We start from the raw sequence: 21903 nt of genomic DNA, 5'->3' as shown, positions 1-21903 counted from the left end.
GCACCAACAGGGTTGTGTCTACACAGGTAACAGCCAAACTAAAGCACCAACAGGGTTCTGTCTACACAGGTAACAGCCAAACTAAAGCACCAACAGGGTTCTGTCTACACAGGTAACAGCCAAACTAAAGCACCAACAGGGTTCTGTCTACACAGGTAACAGCCAAACTAAAGCACCAACAGGGTTCTGTTTACACAGGTAACTGCCAAACTAAAGCACCAACAGGGTTCTGTCTACACAGGTAACTGCCAAACTAAAGCACCAACAGGCGTCTGTCTACACAGGTAACAGCCAAACTAAAGCACCAACAGGGTTGTGTCTACACAGGTAACAGCCAAACTAAAGCACCAACAGGGTTCTGTCTACACAGGTAACAGCCAAACTAAAGCACCAACAGGGTTGTGTCTACACAGGTAACAGCCAAACTAAAGCACCAACAGGGTTCTGTCTACACAGGTAACACCCAAACTAGGACAATATAATAACTAGGACAAATTAAAGCACCAACTGCCACAAGCTACCATGGTTTTACTGCACATTTTCCATGCAATTAAGTCGATTTTTAGGTGTAATAAGGGTTTTATTTAGTGTAAACTAAACTGGCTATTAGCCCACTCTGTTAAGTTGTTTTCAGTAGAACGTCTTACTCACCCTTTAAATTCCCATTTGCAGTCAACTGAATCAGAGTTGCTTGTCTGTTATTTCGGCTGTATGGCTGCTGTACACTTATGGTCACCGGAAGCATCTTTAGAATTGTAACATCTGTATTGTGTCTCTGTTCTTAGGACCAGTCTTCAGGGACGGAACACCAAGGTGGCTGTGGTGTTAATCCAGAAGAAAACCCCTCTGCCTCCAGGTAAAGCCACAATCAATCACATGTGTGGGACGTGTCAACGCTGGCCACTAGTCCACATTACATGGGGACAGTTAGCTTGTACAGACTTCTGACAAGAATCTGAAAACTTTGTCAGCTGGTAAAACAATCAAAGTAGCTGGTTAAATTTGGGACACTGTAGCTACTGCAGCAAAATAAATAAATACAAAATAAATCAAATAAAAATCCTGTCCTGGCATTGCTTTTTCCCTGCATTACTGTACTGTGGCATTTACTACCAACACTAGTTCTTGAAGAAAGGCAGCAACATGGCGGCATCCATAGTGCAACCTGAGCAAAGGTGTCTATTATACATAGTCGGGTTTCCATCCACCTGTTTTTATGCGAAATGTCAATTTGCACATAAAAAAACTGAATGGAAAACACTGCCAAATTCGCAAAAACCTCCAAATATCGCAAAAAAGTTTTCACGCTTGAAGGAGGCGGAAAAGTCGGGTGTATCGATAAAAGGAAAATGTGATAAGTGCAGTGGAAACAGATGAAGCGATATTCTGTTGTCTCTATTGAAAAACCAGGCAGTTTGCCTTGATCACTGCAAAATATGACGTGCTGTGTAGCCTCCACACAATAGGGCTACACACGGTAAATCATGGTAAATACGCAGAACAATACCCGTCGTGGTAAACAGAAGAAGACTGGGATATTAACTTTAAGGCGACTCACTTCTAGACTTGAATTAAATTGCATTCACTCAGCCTTCTATCGCTGCTCCGTGGATTATAATGTTATGCTTTCCGAATTGCACCTGGTAATCCAGAAATTGCGTTTTATGGTACCTTTGTCTACTTGTAGATCATCAATAAACCTTAAATGAATAACGTCAGATGTGTTTAATAGAGCTGTATATCGGGTCTAGCAGCTGATCAGCAGCTCAGACAGCCTCAAACACCAGGTGATTGACAGCTCTATAATTCGTCTAATAGCAGCGGATGGAAACGCGCATTATTCCGCATTTTCTTTTGCCGACTTTCTGAAAATTCGATTCAAATTTGCATGGAAACCCAACTTATGACTGTGGGCCCTGTTACCAAGTCGGGCATTCACGACTACTGCATTTGAGTAGTCATCGACTAACAGTAGTCAACTACTAGTCGACCAGTCACAGGAAATATCATACTTTTTTCACCCAATACAAATGTCAACTTTGCTCAGTCAACTATGATGCGCAGTGTCGACTAGTGCTTTTGATAGTGGACTAGTGAGCCGACTAGTCTGTGTCCCTATTACCTAAACCTGATCATCATGAACCTGTTGTGTGTGCAGGAGAGGACTTGGTGGCGTCAGAGAGAGCAGCATCTCTCTGTAATGCCTGTGATCTGTCTGGAAAGAGCCTCTTCGTCCTGCCACACACTGACCACCTGGTGGGCTATATTATCAGGTAGGAGCTATTCACACACTGACCACCTGGTGGGCTATATTATCAGGTAGGAGCTATTCACTCACTGACCACCTGGTGGGCTATATTATCAGGTAGGTACTGTATTCATGTAAAGATGACGTCAGCTTTACACCCTACCTTTACAATCAAATGCAGGTTGAGCCACAGCTCATGTAAGTTGACTCTGCCTGGTGATGTTCTAGGTTGGAGAACGCCTTCTATGAACACTCTCAGACATACTACTACACTGAGATCCGCAGAGTCAAGTCACACAAAGAGTTCCTCAACAAGACCACACACCAGGTAGGAACACACACACACACAGACACACACACACACACACACACACACACACACACACACACACACACACACACACAAGGGATGAAACGATAACCGGTTTTAATGATAACCGTGATAAAATTCCTTACGATAACCGTACGCTTTGAAAAACATGGTAAATACGGTCCATCATCAACCAAAGTTGGCAACCGTCTCCCAGACACAGACGCGCAGCCTTGGAGAAATGATTTCAGTGAGTGTATTAGTACTTTTTGAAAAATTTCAGCACATTTGAACTAGGGCTGTGAATCTTCACTGGCCTCACGATTCGATTCGATTACGATTCAGAGGGCTACGATTCGATTATAAAACGATTATCGATGCGTCTCGATGCATCTTCAATCGAGGCATCACTTTTTTTCCCCAATACATGATTTATTTTTTCTCACTGTGTGGCTACTTTTAAAAGTGCATTTGGAATTGCATTGTATTATGATCCATAATTAAAATAAACAAATGCATGTACTTCCATTATATTTTATTCGATTATTATTATTATTATTATTTTTTTTTTAATAATACATTTTTGACATTTGGGAATCGATGCAGAATCGTGCACGTCCGCATCGTGATGCATCTTATTATCGATTATTTTTGACAACCCTGATTTTAACAATACCGTGATAATACTGATAACTCTGATAATTTTGGTCACTATAATCATGATGTGAAATTTTCATATCGTTTCATCTCTATCACACACACACACACACACAGACTTCAGTGTCTGTGTTATGCTTAAGCCAAATATATATTAGACAGTATATATTAGACAGATGTTTAGGATTGCTTTGATCATAATTGCACTTGTATATCTCCTTCAAACCTGTACATGTAAATTTGTCAACAAAGACGTATCTTTCATTTGATGCATTATTTTCACTAGGTCCTATTCTCGTTAATGCGATATCTCAGGAACGCCTTTAAGGAATTTCTTCAAATTTGGCACTTAATGTCCACTTGGACTCAAGGATGAACTCATTAGATTTTCGTGGTCAAAGTTCAAGGTCACTGTGACCTCAAGTCCGTCCCATTTGAACACGATATCTCAGGAGCGCCTTGAGGGTATTTCATGACATCTGGCATAAACGTCTGCTTGGACTCAAAGATGAACTGATTACACTTTGGTGGTCAAAGGTCTCTGTGACCTCACAAATACAGTTTTTGTTCATAACTCAAGAATTCATACCCTAATTATGACCACATTTCACACACATGTCTAATAGGATAAAATGATGAAGGGATGACATTTTTATATGTAAAAGTTCAGAAGTCAGATTCACTGGGAGGGACATCATAATGTTTTGCTTCTCACTGTAGCTGAGAAAGCCATCTAGGGTCGTTCTACAAAAAACGGTCTAAGTGCTGACACTTGACGGCAAAATCATTTAAGTTGACCTAAGTTAAGAATCACATTAATTATATTGATTTGGACCTCAAGATACTTGTATGAGTCCACCCTCTTCACTTCCCCAGCAGCACAGGGGGTGTGCCCTCCCGTTCCTCTGGTAGCTCATTGGATTAGCTTATATTGAGCTTCAGGTGATTGGTCGTTGCACCATGTGATGAAGCTCTCTCTCAGTCCTCTGTTCCCCTCTGTAGAAAAGAGTCTCTAAGTGAAGACAGCATGTTTCTCACTGGAATCATACATATATATAGTCATAATATAGTCATAGCTTAGCTTGACGTGACCTCACATCTTTCACTCTACGTATCAGTCTGGACCCACCCACAGAGATTTCAGTGGGTGGGACTACTTGCCTTGCCAAACAACTCCTTCAGCCAATCAGTGTCGCCAAATTCAGTCAGATGAGAAACTCCACTGGTGCATACTCTTGTTCTTCTTTAATTGTTGTTATTGAGTCTATTGCTGCAATAACGGCACTTATGCCTGTGTGTACTCTACTAACGTTAATGTTAGCGCTCATTGCTTCTGTCTACTCTACTAACGTTAATGTTAGCGCTCATTGCTTCTGTCTACTCTACTAACGTTAATGTTAGCGCTCATTGCTTCTGTCTACTCTACTAACGTTAATGTTAGCGCTCATTGCTTCTGTCTACTCTACTAACGTTAATGTTAGCGCTCATTGCTTCTGTCTACTCTACTAACGTTAATGTTAGCGCTCATTGCTTCTGTCTACTCTACTAACGTTAATGTTAGTGCTCATTGCTTCGGGAGACGCCATTACTATTTTGCCCTGATTGGCCGGTTATGTTTAACACATTGATACCTGATGCAGCATTTGTGTGTGTATCCCTTTAAAGGAGTGTGTACGAGGCCGCAGGCTGACTGCCGAAGATAATCACAGCCGTATTAAGAGTATAACATCACAACCTCCGATGTGATATTGCTTTTATACAACAGTTGTACAGCATAAACAAAGCTATTCTTTCAAGTAATTTGCAACAACAGGTGATTTCTGTCCGTTATTTGTCTCCGCTAACAAAAACTGTTCCCTTAGGATTGCACTACCAAGTGTTAGAGCGCGTGCTGCGCGTGTACTGGGCCCAGTTACATTCTAATTTGTGGAAATTGCTGTGGGCGGGTAGAGGTCCACGCCAGACTGATCCGTGGAGCCAAACAGATTTTTTTTTTTACCTTTATTTATTCAGAGGAATCTCCATTTCACACAAAAACAACAACATGTCATAAATACCTTTTGAGTCAATTCTTTCAAAGTGTTCATGACATTATTTGATGTGTCAGACATGGATGGAAACTGCAACTTGACTTGTTGGTGGAGGCATACAACTTAAATCACATGAACATAATAACTGGTTTTCTAGGTACCTGCCATGTTTGTTCTGATGCTGTGTTCTCTCTGTGTGTAGCTGCTGTTTGTCAGACACCAGTTTAAAATCGCCTTCTTCAGTGAACTCAAGCAGGACACGCAGAACGCTCTCAAGTAAGTCTCAACCCATCCACCCACAATGGATACGAAGGCCACTTCCTCCTTCTTCTTCTTCTTCTTCTTCTTCTTCTTCTTCTTCTTCTTCTTCTTCTTCTTCTTCTTCTTCTTCTTCTTCTTCTTCTTCTTCTTCTTCTTCTTTTTTTTTTTTTTTTTTAAGCAGTGTGGCCAGCTGTCAAGCAAAAAAACAAAAAAGTAATTGTCGACTATTTGGTTGATATTTTTAGTTGGATTTCTACCTCCGCCAAGGAGGTCATGTTTTCGGTGCCATTTGTCTGTCTGTCTGTTAGCAGGATGAGTGAAAAACTGTGATTTTCATGAAACTTGGTGGAAGGATGTAGCACGGTGGTATGGTATGGTATGGCAGCACGGGCCAAGGAAGAAAGAAACCATTACATTTCAGCGCCGATTCCATCAAGGAAGGGGGCGGGGCCAGGCTACAGAAAAGGGACCGCACCTCGCGATAAGAAACTTGCGTAAAATAAGCAGACTGGACTCTTTTGGCTTTGGCCTTCCATCACAATTCATCATCTCATTTCTTTATCAACAAAAGCTCTTCTCCCTCAAGTGAGTGGGGGGAAAAATCAGTGTTAGGAAATCTGATTGAAATTTGACCTGTGAATTGTGTCAATACTCCGTGTGCAGTTCAGGAAAAGAGTTGTTATTATTATAATTTTTATTAATTCATTAATTTATTAATTTATTTTCATCTTTTGTAGGAAAAAAAATAAAAAAATATCCCATCCCTAGGCTTGTGGCTATTGCTCATTGCCCTCCCTCTGTGTGTGTGTGTGTGTGTGTGTGCGTGTGTGTGTGTGTGTGTGCGTGTGTGTGTGTGTGTGTGTGTGTGTGCGTGCGTGTGTGTGTGTGTGTGTGTGCGTGTGCGTGCGTGTGTGTGTGTGTGTGCGTGCATGCGCGCAGGTATTACAGAACAGCATACAGTCTTGTCCATGAGCTGAGAGCCCACGAGACCAACATCTTGGAGATCAAAACAATGGCTGGATTTATCAACTATAAGGTATGTTTCACACGGTCTATAAGGTATGTTTCACACGGTCTATAAGGTATGTTTCATAGGGTCGATAAGATAAGATAAGATAAGATAATCTTTATTGTCACTTCATGGTACAAGTATCACAAGCGAAATTCTGCTTGGTTCGCTCTCAGAGTCGGAGAGCAAAACCGGGTCGCCATTGAACAGCGCCAGCAATTTGGATTGGACAAAGCATTTAAATGAAATACACTCAGAATTCACATTATTACTAATTTGAAGAGTAATAAAGGCACACTTCAATATTATACAATACAAATACATTTGTTGTAAGTGTACAGGATTACCAGCAAAGACAACCCACACCACGACACCAAGGAGGCTGCCATTTCAGCGCCAGCTTGGTTTGTGGGAGGGAAGGGGGGGGGGGGGGGGGGTTGCGAAAGCGGGGGGAAGTTGCTGAAGGCGGGGGGTGGGCTTTAGGGGAGGGGGGGCGGGAGGGGGGCGGGAGGGGGGTGGGGTTTGGGGGAGTGCGTGCGTGACCATGTGTGTTGGCCTATGACTGGAGTCCTTAGGGTCCATGTGTGTATATGTGTGTGTGTAAGTCTGAGCCCCCTCCTGGCTGAAACACAGCGGTGGCTGTAGAGATGGCCTCGGTTTTTCCAGGAAACAGGAAATAAGAGGCCAAGCCCAGACACCGGCAGTTCAGTGACACATATATTTAGTATGGATTTAGGCTACTCGTACGTCCGGTGATCCACCACACTCAGTGTTTTCTTTGTGCCACTTTGAGTGAGGGGGAACTATTGGAATGGCAAAACAGCTCAAGGGGTACATAAGAACGCACTGTATAAAGCATCAGAATTTAAAGTCTGACTTCTGAATGGGCTGACTCAGTGTTTTTTGCTTGAGGCTATATTAACAACTTTACATAAGCCAAAGTACATACGCAGTCTGCACTTATTGCCCCTGTATTTCACCCCCCTCCCCCTCTCTCTCCCCCCCTCTCTCTCTCTCTCTCTCTCTCTCTCTCTGTCTGTCTGTAGATCTGTCGTCTGTGCTTCCAGCACAACACCCCTCTGGACGCCATCGCCCAGTTCAGGAAGCACATTGACCTGTGTAAGAAGAAGATCGGCAGTGCAGAGCTAGCCTTCGAGCACACGGCCTGGATGTCCAAACAGTAAGACACACACGTCGTCTGTCAACCCAGAGAACACGCACACACACACACACAAACACACACACCAAGAGAAAGTTAGTGTCGCAGTAGTTTCAAACTTCCAGAAGTAGTGCTAACATAAAATACTGCATTATGATTTCACTCACAAAGTAAAAATATGTTAATAATTTTGCACTGTGGTCTTTTGGATCTTATGTTTAAGCAATATATCACGAGAGCAAGTGTGTTGTGGTGAATATATCCCGCTGATAAACTGTTATCCCACGAGGCCGCAGGCCGAGTGGGATAACAGTTTATCAGCTGGATATATTCCACAACACACGCTGCTCGAGTGCTATATTGCTTTTATAAAACGGTTTCCAAGTATGATAATATAATAATAATAATAATACTATAAGTCCGACTCCGACTGGCATGTCATTCTGATAGAGTCAGTTGAAACACTACTGTAAGGCGGGACCGCAAGAACATGCGGGTGATTTGATTGGATCGTTCTGGAGACTGAAGTTGACATTGGCCAATCCTGGCGCTTGCTGAGTAGCTGAGATTTTTCTGGAAACCCCGACAGGCAGCTCGAGCCGCAGCGCTGCATTCTCAGCGCTTGTTGAGAAGCTGAATGCTTTCTGCAAAGCTGACACCAACTAACGTTACGGGGTTAAATGCGGAGTTAAATGCGGGGTTAACAGCCTTTCTTTTGCAAAGAAGACATTAGCCCGCATCTATTCTTGTACAAAACATAATTTTCTGCGAAGTATTAGTAAAGTTATAAGCGAAGATCGATTCACAAGGATCTGACAGCTGTCTCCGCCATTTTTTTTTCTACGTTGTCATTTGAGGTAAGCCTTATTATTACTCTCTTAGTAAGAGAGTTGCCATGGCAACCAATAACCCATGAGAGGGGCAAAAAAACAGCACTCAAAATAAATCATTTTGGGTTGTTTTATTTACCTTCAAGCAGATTGACAATGAACGTTTCGGCGTGAGCCTTCTTCAGCATTGTGCTGACAGAAGACGGACATGACGTATAAATAGTGTCAAACCGGAAGTACAATCAATTACATTATCAAGTACTGGAAATATCTCACAACATAAAATAACAACGAATATAATATCAAAAACATCAGAGAATATCAAAAAAGAGATAAAGGTACAATTTTAAACAGTATACTTGTATATAAGTCTGTATATATTACACAGCAGGAATGCAATAATGTTTTGCAAACGAGAAGAATGAGGCTGGATGGCCACACTTGTGTTAGATAAGCACAGATGGAAAGTCAACATATTAGAATAACAAAAATCAGTAAGAAAATATTAAAATAGAATTAGAAAAATACATAATAAAATGCATATAAGTGAATGCATCGGATAGAGATACTGCAGGTCCACACATGACGCTCCCACACTGCCTTACAGTGCAAGAGCATCATGCGTGAACCCACAGCACATCCACCCGACGCACCCCCTAAAGAAAACAACCTAGCAAAAGTTCTTCATTCAAGCCCTTGGGGTGTTCTGTCTGTAAGGTATGTATCCAAAATGCCTCTCTTTGTAACAAGGCCTTGTCTCTGTCACCCCCCCTCTTCAGTGGACTGACCTGTTCTATACCCTGGAACCTGAGGGAACACACGTCGTGACCAAACTCATTAAAATGCCTGGCGACAGAGGATTTTATATCTCTGTTTCTAATGCTACTCTTGTGTTCTGAAATGCGAGTTTTCAACTCTCTGATAGTTTTTCCAATGTATACTAGCCCACATGGACACTTCAATAGATACACAACAAATTTAGTTTTACACGAGATCCTACTCTTAATTGAGTACTTTCTTCCAGAGTGAGGATGGAAGAATGTCTCTCCTCTGATCATAGCATTACATTGAATACAGTTAAAGCAAGGAAAATTACCATTCTGTACATCAGACAAAAAATGGGAGGGGCCAGGGGGGCGTGTGTAGCAGTCAGCTCTAACGATCATATCCCGTACATTTCTAGCCCGTTTTTGAGCAAACAAGGGAGGCTCGCCAAATAAATGGCCCACTTGGGGGTCACTTTGCAAGATGTTCCAGTGACTTAAAACACATTTTTTTATTTCCTGAGAAGCAGGTGAAAAAGTAGCAGCACACACTATTCTAGACCCTCGGGCTCACTAGTCGTGACTTCCAGTCACTGACTATTTGGACAACCAATAACCCATGGCCATGGGTTATTGAACTCGGTTACTGGAATTATACAATGGCTGTGAACCAATCAGATTGCTTGATTTGAGAGAGCCGTTTTATAATTTACTTTGTAACACTCTGCTCTCTTCCTTTTATCCATTTTATGTAAATGAATTGCCTCTGAAAAATGTGACTTAAAAAAATGGTGCAAGAACCCTGTCTGTGTATGAAATGTGCAACACAAATACGCAGTTTTCTCTCCAATTGTACTAATTCTCCCTGCTGTCCCAGTCGTCGCTCCACACCCTCTGCCCATCTGGGAGAGTTGTAGACTATACATGCTTCCTCTGATACATGCAGTGTTTCCCATACATAAAGGAATTTGTGGCGGGCCGCCACAAAAGGATTTTGACCACCACAAAAAGATGTTGACCAAAATAAATAAATAAATAAATAAATAAATAAATATATATATATATATATATATATATATATATATATATATATATATATATATATATATATATATATATATATTTTTACAGTGCACCTGAACGCAAGATATCCGCTGAATAAGTGTCCAATAAATGTTCATGTCATTCTGGCCAATACTTCTGTTATAGCATTTCAGTATGGAATATGGAATATCTTTCAATAATCTATGATTTAGCTGCTAAATTGTCAAATACCGCCATCTGCTCGCTACCCAGGCACTTATGTATGTACTTAACCTAACTAACTTAACCTAACTAACTATCCGGTGTGCACAACATTGTCAGCCTAAACTCCGGCTGACACCCCAAAAACCTAGCACACAAGGACATTGACACTTTACAAGGTCAGCTAGGGGAGGAGCTCTCTAAGGTTAGCACTTGGATGTCTGACAACAGACTTTCTTTACACTTGGGCAAAACTGAATCTATCCTATTTGGTTCTAAACCCAGGCTTAGGAGGACCCCTGAACTCAGAGTTGAGCTAGGCTCGCAGGTTATAAAAGCCAAAACATCAGTAAAATATCTGGGCTGCATATTAGATAACAGTCTTGGAGGTGAAGAAATGGCTCTCCAGGTAGTGGGCAAAGTTAATGCAAGAACCAGATTGTTAGCAAGGAAGGCCAATCTCTTAGACAGAGACAGCATTAGGCTGTTAGCAAACAGCCTTGTGCAGCCTCACCTTGATTATGGCTCTTTGGCATGGTACAGCGGGCTGACAAAGGGTAGTAAACAAAAACTCCAGGTAACTCAGAACAAGCTGGTCAGGGTGGTTTTGGGTTGCGGTCCACGTGACCACGTGGGCAGGAACCAACTACAGGAATTAAAGTGGCTACCTGTGGAGGCCAGGGTGGCACAGATTAGACTTACAATGGTCCATAAGATAGTCATGGATAGGGCCCCAGTATACCTCACAAACTACCTCACCAGAGTAGGAGAAGCACACAGCCACAGCACCAGAGCTAGCCCAGCCAACCTACAGTCAGTTAGGTGCAAACTGAAAATTGGCCAATGTTCCTTTGCTTTCCAGGGGCCCAGTGAATGGAATCTGCTCCCACTGGATATTAAGGAGGCCTCAAGTCAAAGCACCTTTAAAGTTAAACTTAAGAGGTGGCTGCTAGATAGGGTTCCTGAGTAAGGGACTAGGCAGAAATGGCGTATTGTATTGGTTGGTCTTCTTTTGTTATGCTGTAATGTTTTAGTACTAGATAGCCAGATTTTATTATGAAACTACAGTATGTGTGGTGCAATGTCTGTATATTTAATGTACTGTATGTCTAAGACCAAGGACCACAACGGAATTAAGTTTTTATCTACTTTTTGTGTTATCATTGATGCCTTTTTGGAATTGCATGTACATTTAATGTATGGCATTTTTTTTTAAACGGATCATCAAATAAATCTATCTATCTATCTAACCTACAATCCGCTACAGAAAAATGTATATTGTTTGTTTATTAACTGGCCCCTCGCCTTCTATCATTTCACGAAAGTGGCAAAGCAAGTTGAGTATCCCTGACCTATAGGGAGAAATTTAGTTTGTCATTGTAAACCCACAGCACAGTAATGATGACATGTTCTTCATAGATCTAGCATTTAAATTTTGCTCTTAAACTTTCTCAAAGTACACCAAATTCATGCATTTTACTTTAAAATGTAAAAAAAAATCTTGCGGGGGAGTATGCACCCCCCTAGGGGGTCTGCGGTCCCCCACCACAAATACTCAAAATCCTGTGGGAAACACTGACATGTGCTTCTTTTCACCTGACAGCGATGAGTTTCACAGAGGATCATGCTATTCCCCCCCCCCCCCCAAACAAACGACCAACCAACCAGTTGTACCAATCAGTTTCTTTCTTTCTTTCTTTCTTTCTTTCTTTCTTTCTTTCTTTCTTTCTTTCTTTCTTTCTTTCTTTCTTTCTTTCTTTCTTTCTAGGTTCCAGTCATTTGGGGAGCTGTTTGATGAAGCCATCAAACTGGGTCTGACAGCCATCCAGACGCAGAACCCCGGCTTCTACTACCAGCAGGCTGCCTGTTACAGCCAGGACAGGAAGCTGCAGGCACAGCAGCTCTGCCAGGTCACATGACACACTGATCACATGACACAATGATCACATGACACAATGATCACATGACACAATGATCACATGACACAATGATCACACATGCACGCACGCAAAATGTTACAATAAATCATGAAAATAAATGTAACGTTAAAATAAATCATAAATAAACTCTTTCACTCCATTTCTTATTTTGTAATGTTATATTCTTCAAAAGGTGGTTTATATTCATGCATTGCATCATCTTGCAGTTTTCTAAGCAGAATGTTGTAGTCGGGTAAAGCGGGTACTGAAGGCCAAAAATGTGAGAACCACTGTTCTAGTAGGAAACTTGTATTCTAGCGTCTTTCTCGTACAGTATCAGCTGAATGCAGTTGAAGGGCGGAGATAACCTTGCTTTTGACTACATGTACGCACGCGGCGCGAATGATGGCTGCCTCGCGTGTCCTATCCAGTGTTAATGGATAGGACGTGCACGACCGATGCTCCAAACGGATGCAGGGGCATAGCCACCAGCAAGCATATCTCCGGCCTAAAGCTGTTTGCTTGTTAATAGAGAGCCAAAGTGAAACGTCACTTCCTGCTTTCTCCCTGTACCAGTGCTGAAGAAAATATGAATGGCAGTGAACGGAGAATAACGTTATTTTTTTTTTATCCCGTTTGAATTATGCCACGGGGTGCCAATGCTAATTTTGTCAATTTAAAACGTAACTTTGCATGTCAAGAAAGTCGCAGTTTGTCGTCAAACTGAAACGTAGGGGTTAGTTTCGTCTCAAAACTTCATAGCTTGTGGAAGCTCGTGGCATGTCGCCGGTCTTCAGCTTTGCCGGTAGAGAAAGTGACGTCACTTAGGCGACAGTGTATGTAGTCTTTCTGATTTATAACTTATAGTCCAACAGTTTGGTGACAAACTGCAACTTTCTTGACATGCAAAGTTATGTTTTAAATTGACAAAATTAACGTTGGCACCCCATGGCCCAATTAAAACGGGATAAAAAAAGTAACCTTATTCTCCGTTCATCACCATTCATATTTTTTCAGCGCCTGGTACAGAGAGAAAAGCAGCAAGTGACATTCACTTTGCCTCTCTATAGAGTAGACAGTGTTAATACTTTCTGTTGATTGGTTGGCTGTTCCAGGCTGGAGTGACTTATCCCACCCCCGACCCGTTGGACACGCCCACTGGAGCACTGGACTTCTATGGCCAGCGACCATGGAGACAAGGACACCAGAGTAGATACACACACACACACACACACACACACACACACACACACACACACACACACACACAGGGACATCAAAACACAAACGTGTCCTCTTTGTAAAGGGCAGTTTAGAGTCCAGTGATTTATCATAGCCCGACGGGCATCGCTGAACGTGTTTGGACGCTGTCGCTCATAAAAAGTATAAACACCCAGGTGAGAGGAGAACACATCACAGAGCAGGATGTGTTGTGATATTTTCACATGGATTAATGCAACACGGACGTCGGACGGACAGACAGAGAAGCTGCCAGTCAAGTCAGTCACGTTACTGTTTTGATTGCAACATTACAAAACTGTCTATCTGCTTGCTAACATGCTGTGTGATTATCCATGCTAACGATGTTTTAGCTGTTACTTACCGTCTGTGTTGAGAATGTCCGCTTTCCAGGCATTTGCCTTTTTAACAGCATCTTTATAATCTGCCCGGTCGTCAGCCAAACAAGTTTTCCACAATTATGTGATCTTCTGCCATTGTTAATTCAACTAACTAGCTAACTAGTAGCTTCAGAAATTGCGGTAGGAGAGAGCAAAAAATTGGGGTTGTCATGACAACGGAGCCAACGATGGGGTCAAAGTTGAATCCAGATGAAGTCTTGACGATGGTCGCAACGTTCATCACAACGATGGCATATCGCCCGTCGCTGGAAGTATAAACACTTGTCGTTATCACCGATGATGGAATGTGATCATGGTCGGTCGCAACGAACATAAATCGCTGGACTCTAAACTGTTTACGGTGATAAATCATCACATGATTTGAGACTCAGGGAGTGCCAGAGTGTCAGACCTCCTACTTCCACTTCCTGCCAATGGGCCAATAGAAAGTGGCGGTAGAGGAAGCTGCATGCAGCATCTATCATCTACTAGCTGAACACCCGTCCCTGTGTGATGAGCCAGTTAGTCAGGCCTCGCTCACTCTCCTCTCCTCTCTCTCTCCAGAGGGCTTTCACAGTCCACTTCAGAGGCTGATTACACTTCCTGAAAGATTCAGGCCAATCACACGTCAAATGGCACAGCTGTGGCCAAACACAATTCTGCTCACTCACTCACACAGACACTTCACATTCTTAATGCTTTTATGCTTTTATGGTCTGGTCTATGCCTACATTCACACACACACACACACACACACACAAACACACACACCGATGGCGGCAAGCTAACACGCAGGGTGCTGGCACAACCACAGGGAACAATTTGCAGTTCAGTATCTTGCCCAAGGGCACTTCGACACGCAGGCTGGGAGAGCCCGGGATTGAACCCCCGACCTTCTGATTAGTGGCCGACCCACCCCCCCCCCCCCCCCCCACCTCCTGAGCCACAGCCGCCCCCAAGATTAGGTCAACTTGACATTTAGAATAATACAATTGCCCCACCTCTGTCCATAATGTGGTACTACTAGTGTCTCTAATACATAGCTATAGGGCTAATGCATTGACATGTTGTTTTAATATATAGCTATAGGGCTAATGCATTGACGTGTTGTTTTAATATATAGCTAGGGCTAATGCCTCTAATGCATTGACGTATTGTTTTAATGTCCAGGTATCGACCCTCCAGACGGTGAGAAGGAGAAGACAGGAATACTGGCCCTCCAGATTAAAGAGAGAGACGTACCACATTCTGTTAGTACCCACACAATACACACATTACATACAAGAATACACACACTGAACATACTAAACGCATAGACAGTACACTACACTATAACATACTAAACACATAGACAGTACACTACACTATAACATACTAAACACATAGACAGTACACTACACTATAACATACTAAACACATAGACAGTACACTACACTATAACATACTAAACACATAGGCAGTACATACTAAACACACAGACAGTACATAGTAAACACTAGGGGGAGGGGTTGCTAAGTAGTTTGGTGTATACCTTGGTCTTTGGGGACACAGCACACCCCACTTAAACCCAACAGCAAAAAAATCTAAAAATGTATGATATTGGATTTTTTTGTTTTTGCCCGATATTTTCCAACTCTTTTGACCAATGGTGACATACAGATACAGTATATGCACACATCTTCCCCATCTATTAGAGCTCAACAGTCACGTGACATTTCAAGCCCCGGAGGAGAGTTCCTCATTCATTTTCTCCATAGACATTTTGAAAAATCCTTACATAACGAGTTTTAAGGCTGGAACCAACCAAGCCAACCTGTGACCTACTGAATCAATGAAATGTGTTAAGGTGTTTGATGGTCTCTCTCCATGCAGGAGGTGATCATAGCCCTCCTCAGTAACGCTGTGGCCCAGTTTAAGAAGTACAAGTGTCCTCGTATGAAGAGCCACCTCAGTGAGTACCACAGCTTTTCTCATCATTTCATTTCCCAACCAGCTTTCCTGACCTATGGCTTGGAATGAGCCGTGTCCATACACCACAAATGTATTTATTTATTTTTTTGCATTTTTTTTCCCACCAGGCTTGTAGAATGGTAGGGGAAACACTGCATTGATGAGCAGCGCTCCTCTCTAAAAGTTGAGATGTTTACTGCTTAAGGGCGCCCAGAGCGCTTAACACCAGCCGCAGTGCTGGGGAGCACTCCTAGAGCAAGAGCATCTTTACCATGGAGAACGAATTGCAGAAAGGCGCTGGCAGCTAAAAAAAAGCGTTCTGTGGACACGACTCCTTACTGCTGTTGCATTCGAGAAAGCATTTTTTAAATGTATTGGTCTTACCTCACATTGTCAGTCTTTTCTTATAGAGAAGTATTTCTCTCTCTCTCTCTCTCTCTCTCTCTCTCTCGTCCAGTGGTGCAGATGGGAGAGGAGTACTACCATGCTAAAGACTACACCAAAGCCCTGAAGTAAGTCACCAAATCTGCTTTCAAAAAATATACTGCTCTACACCATGTTTTTCTATACCTAGGTGAAAAAATATACCTTGTTGTTTGGTGTGTGTGTGTGTGTGTGTGTGTGTGTGTGTGTGTGTGTGTGTGTAGGCTGTTGGACTATGTGATGTGTGACTATCGCACAGAGCGCTGGTGGGGTCTGCTGACGGCCATCTTGAGCACAGCCCTGCGCTGTGCTTATCTGATGGCCAACGTCAAAGACTACATCACGTACTGCATGGAGCTGCTGGGCAGAGGTAAGCACTGGGTTACACCATATCAAACATATGGACAGAGTCAGCGTGACGTCACTCATTGGTTTTTGGACTCTAGTTTTGAAGCCTAGTGTGGCCGTTGCCATCTTGCTTCTTGCGCAACTCGTGCCAGACCAGGGCTTTCCCAGAGCTGCAGCTCCGCCTGCTATCGGTCTGTGATCGGTGAGCTGCATGATCACTGGACAGGTGACCTGTCAATCAGCCCCAAAACATAGTCTCTTCTATCTATCTTGAAAGGTGAAATTAGCGATATAGAGCAAAACTGTTTTTTTGAACCAGGCTGTAAACATGCTTAATCCTGTCCTAGCTTTCGATTCCCACCTGGGACGCTGTGAGACGCTGTGAAGGAGTGCGTGCCCGTCCGCATGTCCTCCAGTGCCCACCGCCCGGGTGGGGTCGTCAAAAAGGGCCTTTCTGTGTGGAGTTTGCATGTTCTCATGCAATATCCTGGTCGCTGAAGTGGTGCCTCCTCTGGTCGTTAGGGGCGCCTGTTCGGAGGAAGGGGAACTGGTTGGAATAGCGTGATCCTCCCACGTGCTATGTCCTACCGGCGAAGCTTCCCCTGTCAGGTGAAAAGAAGCAGCTGGCTAACTGCCCATGTCTCGGAGGAAGCATGGAGCCAGTTTTCGGCTCTCCCCAGATTGGCAGAGGGTGGAGCAGCAACCAGGATAAATAAATTAAAATTAGCACTAATGGGGGATAAAAATGGGATAAAAAAATCCTGTCCTATGTAGCTAGCTAACTATTAGTTAATAGTTACACCAGGGAGCTGGAGTAACCTACCAGTCCTGGCTGACTCCCCCTACACGCCACGGGCGAAGTCGAAGCCACGGTGAGGCATTATCATGAAACCCACAGCCCTGTATAATAAATGTGCAATGACGTATCTACACCAGTGTGAGGCAGCAATGCACTAAACCGTGCCTAGTCTGGCGGAAACTAAAATGAAGAAGATGGACTATGGACTCTGCTGCTTTAAAAAAATGAAGCAGCATGCTGTTTTGGCAGAATTCTGGGGGTTTAGTCCCCTTTAAGAGATAACAGCTGGTGCAACAGGTTGCAAGATTTCTTTCTCAGCACAATCCATGTTGTTCCTCTTTCTATCAGATATGACGATCAAACTAGTCGCTTTTCGGCGAAATTCAACATTTTGAATTGGTTTGACTAATAGAGACGCTGCGTAATGTGTCATCATTCAGAAACCACGCCCAAGACGGGGGAAAACACAAACTCCTGTCCAATCCTGGCGTCCTCCTATGTCACGTGCATGGTTGCGTGTTCCACCAAAAGATCGTATATACGGAAGATGAACACTCCAACTTACTTCCTTGACAGCTAGATCCATATTCTTCTTCTCGCCAATTCTCAATGGCTTCCTTGTTTTGCTCAGGAGTACAAAAAAACTTTAACTGGTGATTTTTTACATTTGTTTTCTGCGCAGCCCACCACACAACAGCTTTTAGCTATGTTTAATTCAAGGAAAATGATGCTGGTGTGTGGAAATGAACGGAGCTCTTCCCCCGTGATGGGCGTGGCCTATTACATGCAGTGTCTCTATCAGGGAGGCCATTTACACCTGGCATTAACATGCGTTTTCTGCCATCAGATTGCAATCCGATTGTATTTTATCACTTGAAAGTACAGGTTTAAACACCCCCAAAACGCATTGAAGAAGGATTGCAATCTGATCGGCCAAACCACCTCCGGAGGTGGTCAGGGACGCATTATGACAACATTTAACACAAGTGTAAATGCAATGCGTCCTCTCAAAACGCATTCAGCAACTACCATACGGAAATACATAATCTTCGGAAGTCGGTGACGGCACTCACACCTGAACGCAATTCCCCGGCAGCACCGCACCGGTGTGTGCCCTCATCTCGCCGCTGTGCCAGATGAACACACACACAGGCAGCCTGTCACCATGGACCGGCTAAAAATTCTCTATCTCCCCCCCGCTCCGCTTTTGCACAACAATCGTAGCGTTGCTTCAAAGTTTTGCTGCGGAGGTTTTGCCACGGCTGTAACCACCTGTGTTGCGTTCAGGTAACATCCTAAATTACAATGTTATACAATTGAGAGCATAATTTCTCTTTTATATCAACACTTCTCCTTTGGAAAGGAGTGGAAAATGAAAGGAAAATGAGGGAGAAAGGGTTCGAACCCTTTCCCCCTCATTTTCCTTTCATATAAAAGAGAAATTATGCTCTCAATTGTATAACATTGTAATTTAGGATGTTACCTGAACGCAACACAGGTGGTTACAGCTAATGACATGCACGGAAAACGTATGTATGTGTGTGTGTGTCTCGGACCCAGTGTCATTGTTAATAAACAGATAAAGAAATAGATGCAGTGCTGCGTGATCGGCCATCGTTTTGTCCAGGTGAAGGGGACGTTCACTGTGCATTTGAGCTTAACAATAACCTCTATTTCCCTGTGCATGTATGAAACATGCATGCACACGTTCAGGGGGCGCGCGCGTGATGACGTTCGAGCTGGAGAGCAATCGGATTGCAATCTGTTCACCCAAAACGCATGTTAGTGCCAGGTGTAAATGGAATCAGGCTGAAGTGATAAAATACAATCTGATTGCAATCTGATGGCAGAAAACGCATGTTAATGCCATGTGTAAATGGCCTCAGATAGTCATAATAGCTCCAGATAGTTAGCTATAAACCAATACAAGGTGAATGGAGTTTTGCTGAAATGTACTGTGTGTGCACTGTGGAGGACATTTCAGTGAGCCTCAGTCAGCTTGCACAGACAGGAGCGTGACCCCGTTGACCTTCTATTTGTTTGTGGCTAACTCTCTGGAGCTGGTTTGAGGAGCAGCATGGATTGTGCTGAGAAAGTAATCTACCGATCAATATCATCATTGGTAAGTAGCAAATAGGGCTAGGGTTCCAAAAATCTGAACTATCCCTTTTATCTAAATGAGGGGTTCTCAAAGTTTTCATGACTCTGTCGTTTGGGTTAGGTGATTTCTCTCCACTCCCCCAGGTACGGGGCCGAGGGGCTATCCTTTTACCACCCCGGCCTGGGGGGGGGTTCACCCGGGCTATATTTCTGGGCACACCTCTAGCAGCCATGTCACCGTATCGTCATCCACAGACAGCAGGCCATGCATCCTGTTGGGAGCCCGATACATCGGGCATTCCAGAATGACATGGTCTGCTGTCTGTTCCTCTGCACCGCACTCACATGACTGAGGGCCAATTGGGAAGCCAGCATCTTATTGAGAGGTGCGTCCGGGTGGTGCAGCAGTAGATTCCCTGCCTACCAATACGAGGGTCGCAGGTTCGAGCCCCCGTGTTACCTCCGGCTTGGTCGGGCGTCCATACAGGCACAATTGGCTGTGTTTGCGGGTGGGAAGCCAGATTAAGGGTATGTGTCCTGGTCGCTGCACTAGCGCCTCCTCTGGTCGGTGGGGACGCCTGTTCAGGGAGAGGGGAACTGGGGGGAATAGCGTGATCCTCCCTCGAGCTATGTCCTGCCTGTGAAACTCCTCACTGTCAGGTGAAAAGAAGAGGCTGGTGATGTAGCAGAGGAAGCATGGTGCTAGTCTACAGCTCTCTCCAGATCGGCAGAGGGGGGTGGAGCAACGACCGGGACAGCAGGGGGAATTGAGTATAATTGGGGAGATTTTTTTTTATTATCATTGAGAGTCACCCAAGAAAAAAACTCAACACAAAATAATTCAGAAAATAAATATTTTCTCTTTTGCCTATTCTAGACTAAAACATGCCATGTTTAGGCGACCAACTAAGGTTTTACAATACAAGAAAAAACCTGCATATTTGTGTGAACATTAGAGATGCGAGGATGAGCTTTTATGCCACCCTAATGAAGCATCCGCCCGCCATAAATCCACGCAAATTATTTTGTACTATTTTTAGATCTGCACCCGACATTTCACAACGCTATAAAGGAGCGATTTGGGCAGATTAACTTAACTGTTTGTGCTGCCGTCGGTGCGATCACTGCAGTTAACTCCAAATAAGCTTCCATGCTGTATTATAATCCAGTCCATCACTTGCCCATGTAGCATACTAGGCTAACTGATGCTATAGCTTTAAGTTTAGATCAAGACTGGATTGACCTGTAATGGGAAAATAATACGAGCGCGTCTTCTCTTCCAACGTGTCTTCAGTGGAGACTCCTTGTTCTGGTGACATCATTGACCATATAAGGAGTTAAAAAATAAGGCGTCCCATCGCGTGGCTATTTGTTTAGTACTGCTTTGAGTCCTTGGGGGTCCTTGCCATCTAACAATAGGTGACTAACATGTGCCTGACGAAAAATGCAGCTTAAAATACGTTAATAGACTAGGTAACGTAATTAATATTAATGTTCCTCATTAATGATATATCATTTCACCCGCCCGCATCCCATCCGCTATTAATCAGAATGTTTATTTTTATGATCCATGGATATCCACGGTCAGCGCGGTTATAACTGCAGCATGCGCATCTCTAGTGAACACACACACACACACACACACACACACACACACACACACACACACACACACACACAGGAGATGCTGTAATGTAATGTAGGAGTGTTAAAGGTTGTGACGTAGTCTTCTTGTCGTCCACTAGCTTCTACCTTGCAGGAGGAGCAAAAGTCAAGGATTGAGAAGAACCTCATCAAAGTCCTCATGGTAAGTAGATGACTCCACCCGGCCCAGCACGCTACATACACCAAATTACACATCTGTAACGACGAGAACGCTTTTTCATTTATTTTCATTAAGATTGGACATGTTTTTTAAGTGAGAATTTACACTACCTGTTTGCTATTGACAGTTAAATTCTCATGCACTATAGGGCTGTCACTTTTTACGCAAATCATTCAAATACATTCAAAGATAATTGCAGAAAACATTATTTTATGTCGGGTTTTTAAAGTGTTTAGATGTGATTAACTTCTGTAGCAACATTTTAAACGCCTTTTTCTACATTCCCTCAGAATGAAGCTCCAGACGCCGAGCCCGAGTGCGACCCTGGCTCCTGCAGTGCAGCTGGCTCGCTGTGGAGCGACCGCATGGCTCTAGCTGGATCCAACGAGTTCACCATAGAAGTCCAG

General features: G+C 43.4%; 1 protein-coding gene across 1 annotated transcript in view; it reads left to right on the top strand.

Moving 5' to 3' along the window:
• The window catches only part of LOC310800742 (trafficking protein particle complex subunit 11-like), a 72204-nt gene that overhangs the window by 12488 nt on the left and 37813 nt on the right, over nucleotides 1–21903 (top strand). Inside the window, exons 4-17 of the mRNA XM_083664677.1 lie at nucleotides 786–856; nucleotides 2159–2273; nucleotides 2477–2576; nucleotides 5448–5521; nucleotides 6446–6542; nucleotides 7562–7695; nucleotides 12282–12423; nucleotides 13548–13641; nucleotides 15222–15301; nucleotides 15924–16002; nucleotides 16459–16513; nucleotides 16649–16794; nucleotides 21417–21478; nucleotides 21787–21903. The exon at nucleotides 21787–21903 is cut by the window's right edge and continues 16 nt beyond it. Coding sequence (XP_083520803.1) covers nucleotides 786–856; nucleotides 2159–2273; nucleotides 2477–2576; nucleotides 5448–5521; nucleotides 6446–6542; nucleotides 7562–7695; nucleotides 12282–12423; nucleotides 13548–13641; nucleotides 15222–15301; nucleotides 15924–16002; nucleotides 16459–16513; nucleotides 16649–16794; nucleotides 21417–21478; nucleotides 21787–21903 — 1366 coding nt within the window. The remainder of the gene's footprint in view (nucleotides 1–785; nucleotides 857–2158; nucleotides 2274–2476; nucleotides 2577–5447; nucleotides 5522–6445; nucleotides 6543–7561; nucleotides 7696–12281; nucleotides 12424–13547; nucleotides 13642–15221; nucleotides 15302–15923; nucleotides 16003–16458; nucleotides 16514–16648; nucleotides 16795–21416; nucleotides 21479–21786) is intronic.

This window comes from Poromitra crassiceps (assembly GCF_964638095.1).
Source record: "Poromitra crassiceps genome assembly, contig: HAP1_SCAFFOLD_58, whole genome shotgun sequence".
Lineage (NCBI taxonomy): Eukaryota > Metazoa > Chordata > Actinopteri > Beryciformes > Melamphaidae > Poromitra > Poromitra crassiceps.
The sequence above is the reverse complement of the archived record's forward strand: the minus strand, read 5'-3'. Positions and strand labels throughout refer to the sequence as shown.